This window comes from Perissodus microlepis, chromosome 13 (genome assembly GCF_051167445.1).
Source record: "Perissodus microlepis isolate ML-2025 ecotype Zambia chromosome 13, ASM5116744v1, whole genome shotgun sequence".
NCBI lineage: Eukaryota > Metazoa > Chordata > Actinopteri > Cichliformes > Cichlidae > Perissodus > Perissodus microlepis.
The window spans coordinates 30,882,316-30,888,039 of NC_140473.1; the positions used below are offsets into that span (position 1 = coordinate 30,882,316).

Here is a 5,724-nt window from a genome sequence, read left to right on the forward strand (position 1 = left end):
AGGTCTTACCTGTTCCTCTGGACTTTCTATAACAACCAATTCTGAATTGCTACCTCTGCAGTCATCTCGAGCTCCTTCCCAGGTCTTCTGATCCAGAGAGTCACTGTCTCTTTTTACCCATTTATGGTGTTTGTGGCCCTGCTGTGATCCATGATGCATGCATCATCAGTCTCTGCTCTATTTCAAAGGTTCCTAATTGTGTTTTGAGATGCTACCTAATTGTGGCCTTTTCTTCAAATGCCTTGGTTTTGTAATAGCAGAGTGACAGGAAGTCTAAAAATCAAGATATATTGTGTGTCTGTGGTGTTACACAACCAAAAAGACAAAACCAAGACAGAAAAAGAGGAACAAAATATGACAATTATTTATTTTAAGAAAATGATTAACCTTCCAACTTAAAATGCCATTATTAATAGACAGAGTACAGTTTCTATAAAGGATTCAAATCATCTTTCATATATTAAGATTAAATATAAAAGCATATATCTTCATATTTCTGTGCAGTATGTTTCAGTCAATCAGTATTGCCTTATATAGAATAAATATCCTTATATGCTCTGGTTTAGGAGAAATATTTAACCAGACAGAGCGCCCTGTTCACATATCCAAGAATTTTTGATGTCACAGATCACAGCTTTCCACCCACTGGTCCCTCTGACAGAAATCACACAGCCCTCGTTATCAATTGGTGGTTGTATCCAGTAGCTGGAAAAACAATACGCTGGTTAGATCATGACGGATATAGCTCATAATTCTTTGGATTAAGAAATATGTCTTACTGGTCAGTCAGATCACGTCCATCAACCCAGTTCCAGCTGCCACCTTTGACCCTCAAGCCAGTCCAGTAGTCACTGGCTCCCAACCGAATTAAGCTGCTATAGACGAAGTCCTGATGATCACAGAAAGAGATCAGATATGTTTATGACTGACAGCCTTTCATGTATAATACACCCAACTTAAGATTTTACTCTTGTTCAATTTTGGGATGAACTGCTGTCTCAAGTTCAAGTATCTTGTGGTATTATTAGGAATTTTGGTAAGCTCCTCATTGTGGGAGAAAATGTTGATTTATTGATCAGTCCTACACAGATTTATGACATTATTAAGTGATTATTGACCAAAAAAATATCACAAATACAAGAGGCAGAAAAAAGCTTATTAGGACCAAGCCTTTGAGGTCTGCATTCATTCGAGCCAGTTAAAGTGGTTCATTTAACCAGAGTGCATGTTGGAGGTCTCGAAGTTCCAGGTCTTACCTGTTCCTCTGGACTTTCTATAACAACCAATTCTGAATTCCTTCCTCTGCAGTCATCTCGAGCTCCTTCCCAGGTCTTCTGATCCAGAGAGTCATGGTTACTGGTCACGTAGCAGCTGGACTTGAATTGGAGCCATCCTCTCTGGCAAGGCTCAATCTGCCTCCCTGAAACAAGAGACCAGATATCATACCACATTAATGTATTGTGATAGAATTAGCCATATTTGCAGGAGAAGTAGGAAAGGTTGTCATACTTCGGCGATAGTGGGACATCCACATCCATGAAATAGAACTGTCGTTCCACGTTGTCACCGTTGGGATTGCAGTAGTGTATTCATATGTTTTCTTCAGTCGCTGATTTTCTGCTTTCAGCCGTTGAACTTCTTCACTCATGGACTGCTTCTCTGCCCTTAGCTTCTGAATTTTTCTCTTCAGTTGATCGTTTTCATCTTTCAGGTTTCTGAAGTTGTCCCCAAACGAAGATTGAGCTTCTCTCATGTTGTATACCTGGACATTCAGATCATCCCGGTCCTGCTTCCAGTGTTCATTGAGACTGATTACTTCCTGGAGGTTGTGATTCAGTTTGGCAGAAATGACAGAGGTAACTAGAATGTAAAAAGAAGTAAAGTGTTTGCCTATCATAATGAAATATACTGTACATACAATAAGAACTATAGCTTAAAAAAACTTCGTTCAAGACTAATTTTGTAGTGCATTACTAAGAAAGTTCTGTCGCAGCGCCAACACATAGACACAGACAACCATTCGCACTCACATTGCCACCCAAATTCACTCTTATGGGGAATATAGAGTTTCCAATTAACCAACCCCACTAATTGCATTTCTTTGGACTGTGGGAGGAAGCCAGAGTATTTTAGTAGTAAAATGTAATCAGTCACATCCTTTTCACTGTTCAGCTTATATATGTCTATGTTGTTTAAATAATCATAGTAATATCCTAACTCTAATCCTACACTAACTCTATATTATGGAAAAAGGTAAGAGTGAATTTATACACATACAAACATACTGTTCCCTGTAATCAGTCTGTCTATGTCTTAGTGTGCTTCTCAAGTTTCCTATTATATTTTGAAAATCCCTAGTCCTGCGTTCAGCGTGGTCAGTTTTGCTTCCTCCAGTTCTCGTTGTGTCTGATTAGCTCCAGCTGTGTTTCCCATCCCCCCATTATCCTCTGTGTAAGTCATTAGCTGTGTGTTCTCATGTGTTCAGTTTTCTCTCGTTTATGCCAAGTCACGAGTTCCTTGTTTGGAAGAGTTTTAGTTTCTAGTTTATCTTTTGCTTGTTTCTTTTAGTGTTTCTTTGTATTCATTTTTAGTTGATCATCACAGCAAATAAAGCTACCTCTAAGGTTATTTCTCCTGCCTCTCCTTCCTGTGTTTGGGTGACACCCTTGCCCACCACAGCCCTCTATGACAGTCGGCACTAAAGATCCCAAAGTGTGCCAAGACAATATCCCCCACACATCACACCACCAGCAGAGCAGAACTGTTAATATGACGCAGGATGAGTCTCTGCTTTCATGTTGCCAAACTCAGACAGTATCATCTGAATGTCTTCTATCTGCTTCAAGGTTCAACATGTTACATGTTCAGTGATGCTCTTATGCATGTGTAGCAGCTGAAATGAATTTCACCAGAACATGTCTTTTTAATTGTAAGTCTTTTATTTTGGATTTTAATCTCTTAACTGTTTGTTTTGAGTGTGTGTGCATGTCTGTCTGTGATGACGCACTACACACACAGCTCTTCTTCTTTGTGAAATTGTGAAGGTTTTGCTTTCAAATTCAGTTTAATGTGTGCTGCTATATTTAGCTGAGGCTGCTGAACACAATTATAGATGCCAGTTAATATGATTTAGTGCATATGAGCTTAAAAGTTGACCTGTGATTTTCTGTTTGGAATTACAAATTACCGAAATCCGAGATCCTGAATTTATTTGCCTCTTTTATTGTTTAATTTGATTTACTTGTTTTTCAATGCAGACATTATATATAACTTCAGTATCACGGGATGTATCATAGTTTCAGTGAATTGCAGTGGTTTAATGAGCAGAAACAAGAGTCTGCCTCGTGTGGACGTTAAAGGAACTACTGTAAATCATTTCTAATACACTAAAATAGACGCCATGGTCACCATCCTGGAGGGAGGGGCTGAGCACAGAGCACATCCAATAAACAGCCACGACCTCTCCACATACGTCTGAGTTCATTTAAGTAATTAAATCGAGACAGGAGTCTAAGCTGGAACGAATGGATTGTGATTGGTAGTTTCAAAACTATAAATTTCAAAGGCGCTGTCTGTTAGTTTAATGTTTCAGAGGTAATGTGTCATTAGTCATTAGACAGAGGACAGAGATCAGGCCTTTGGTCTGGAAATGGCTGAAGAGACTTGTTTCCTTTTAAAGTACAGAATATTAACACTTCTGTTAAACCACTTCCTCTGTAAAAGTCACTTCTTTGACGCCTCCTTCCTTACTAACTCCACTTCCTGTTTCTTGGTTACCCTGTGACCCTGATGTATTTGCACATTTGAAGTTATAACATGATTCCGAGCTGTGCGTGACACAGCTGCTGGTACAAAGACTCCCAAAGGTTTTATTCATTTGAAAGGTGCAACACAATTAACCAAAGAGTCACTTAACTGTCAGTCACGGCCTGCCCACGTCCACATAGAGGTCTAATCAAGCAGAATAAGTGAAAACACCTGTGTGCACAGACCATGTGAGCACTTTAACGCGGGTTCATGTGCAGACAAACTTCCAAACATACTGTAGAATCACAAATGCATGAGGACACAACAGCACAAACACGTACAGGAGGCTTTCATGTGCCGCTGCTGGGTGTGGTGCCCTGACAGAGTTCATGAATTAACTGAACTCTTGAACTGTGCTGTGGTATGTAGCAGACAAGCAGTCGGTTAAACGGCAGGAAAATTCCCCCATAAAAGGCACATTTCCATTAGTATGTAGTGTTGTTCTGGAGCTTTCTTCCTATGATATACACTACTGTGATCAAATCTCCAGCCACACGTCTTTTCTTTTTATTTTTCCAAGAAGACTGGAAATAGGTGCAGCAGTTTGTTGACACATGTGCAAACATACATGGAAATAAGGCAAAAAAACGGAGGTGGTAAAAGTCTGACAAGCTTGAAAACCCAAAACCATGACAGAGCCCCTACCGTGCTTTATACATGGCTTCAGACGCTTACTGCTGGGCCTCTCTCCTGACCGCTTCCCCACATACTGACAAAGATTAGAAATGAAGTGGAAAAGCAATGTCCAAAGAAGAACTCTAAAGCAGCGTTCCCCAACCTTTTTTGTGCCACGGAATGGTTCATGTCCGACAATATTTTCACGGACCGGCCTTTAAGGTGTCGCATATAAATACAACAAAATGAAACCAGTACTGGTACCAAAAAAAAAGAAGATTTATTCATAACACACAGGAAAAGACCCAGGGAAACCAAGTTATTGATAAAAATGATTTAAAAAATAATGATAAAAACCCTGAAAACCATAAATTTCACACCCGAGCCTCAACTCTCGCGGCCCGGTACCAGACGACCGACAGACCGGTCTGTGAGTCGTCTGGTACAATGCTGTAAAATTTTAAAAAGCTCATCATTTATTTTTATGCAGCTTCTCGGATCAGCTTCTGACTCCCATTCAGCTCCCGTTCTCTATCGTCCACTCACAATGAACCCTGCTATCGTCATTAGTTACATTTTTCCTTCATAAACGTCGGCACTCAGAACTTCCTGCTTCATGCAGGAGCTTGTATACACTGGTCATATACAAACTGAGCTGTGACACCTGAAGTCACATGTTTGAAATGCATTCTTTCTTATGGCCAGCAGGGGGCGCCTGTAAAAACCAACCTATGTATTGGAAAATCAACCTGATAAGTTTATGGTCTCAAACATTACTTCTTGTGAGTCAGCGCATGGTGATCACTGGATAAATTATTGTCCCATTTAGCATCAAGAAGACATTATAAAGCGATACGCTTTCACTCAGGGATCTTGTTTCACAATCTCGAAGTGCTTGTGAGATATTCTATCATCTCTTGTGTGTCGTAAAATATCTCCTTGTAAGTTTTTGTGATATCACAGCATTACAAAATATTTACTGTGTCCACCAGTTTCATTTCACACAAACCATTGCTGGTGGAGAATTTCTGACAGCAGCTGATTGCAACAACCACAATCAGCTGGTCTGTCCACACGTGGACGCTTGTTTTGATTCATCTACGCTCTGAATGGCTGTTGTACGTGCGCATAATCAAGGTAATATCATAAATCCTTATCCGTCTATTCAATATCAAAAACTGCACTTCCTCTAACGTCCAGCGGAGGTTCTGTCATTGAGTCACCCCGTGCTCGAATGTCATCTTTACAGCAGATGAGATTATCCTACAGATAATTTCCCCCTTCATCGTCAAACCTGTTAAA

General features: G+C 40.0%; 1 protein-coding gene across 1 annotated transcript; it reads right to left on the reverse strand.

The window, feature by feature from the left end:
- Positions 1-575: 575 nt before the first annotated feature.
- On the reverse strand, positions 576-1,753 carry LOC146375383 (CD209 antigen-like protein C). Its single transcript, XM_084947902.1, has 4 exons — positions 1,510-1,753; positions 1,257-1,420; positions 780-889; positions 576-705 (listed from the first exon to the last, which is right to left on the reverse strand). Exons 1-4 carry the CDS (start codon positions 1,751-1,753, stop codon positions 576-578), a joined length of 648 nt encoding a protein of 215 aa, XP_084804028.1.
- Between the last annotated feature and the right edge of the window lie 3,971 nt (positions 1,754-5,724).

Coding starts and splice junctions, on each gene's coding strand:
- LOC146375383 (XM_084947902.1), bottom strand. CDS start 1,753: ATGAGAGAAGCTCAATCTTCGTTTGGGGACAACTTCAGAAACCTGAAA. Junction 890..1,256: donor TAGAAAGTCCAGAGGAACAG/GTAAGACCTGGA, acceptor TGTGATCATCAG/GACTTCGTCTATAGCAGCTT. Junction 706..779: donor GGACGTGATCTGACTGACCA/GTAAGACATATT, acceptor TTGTTTTTCCAG/CTACTGGATACAACCACCAA.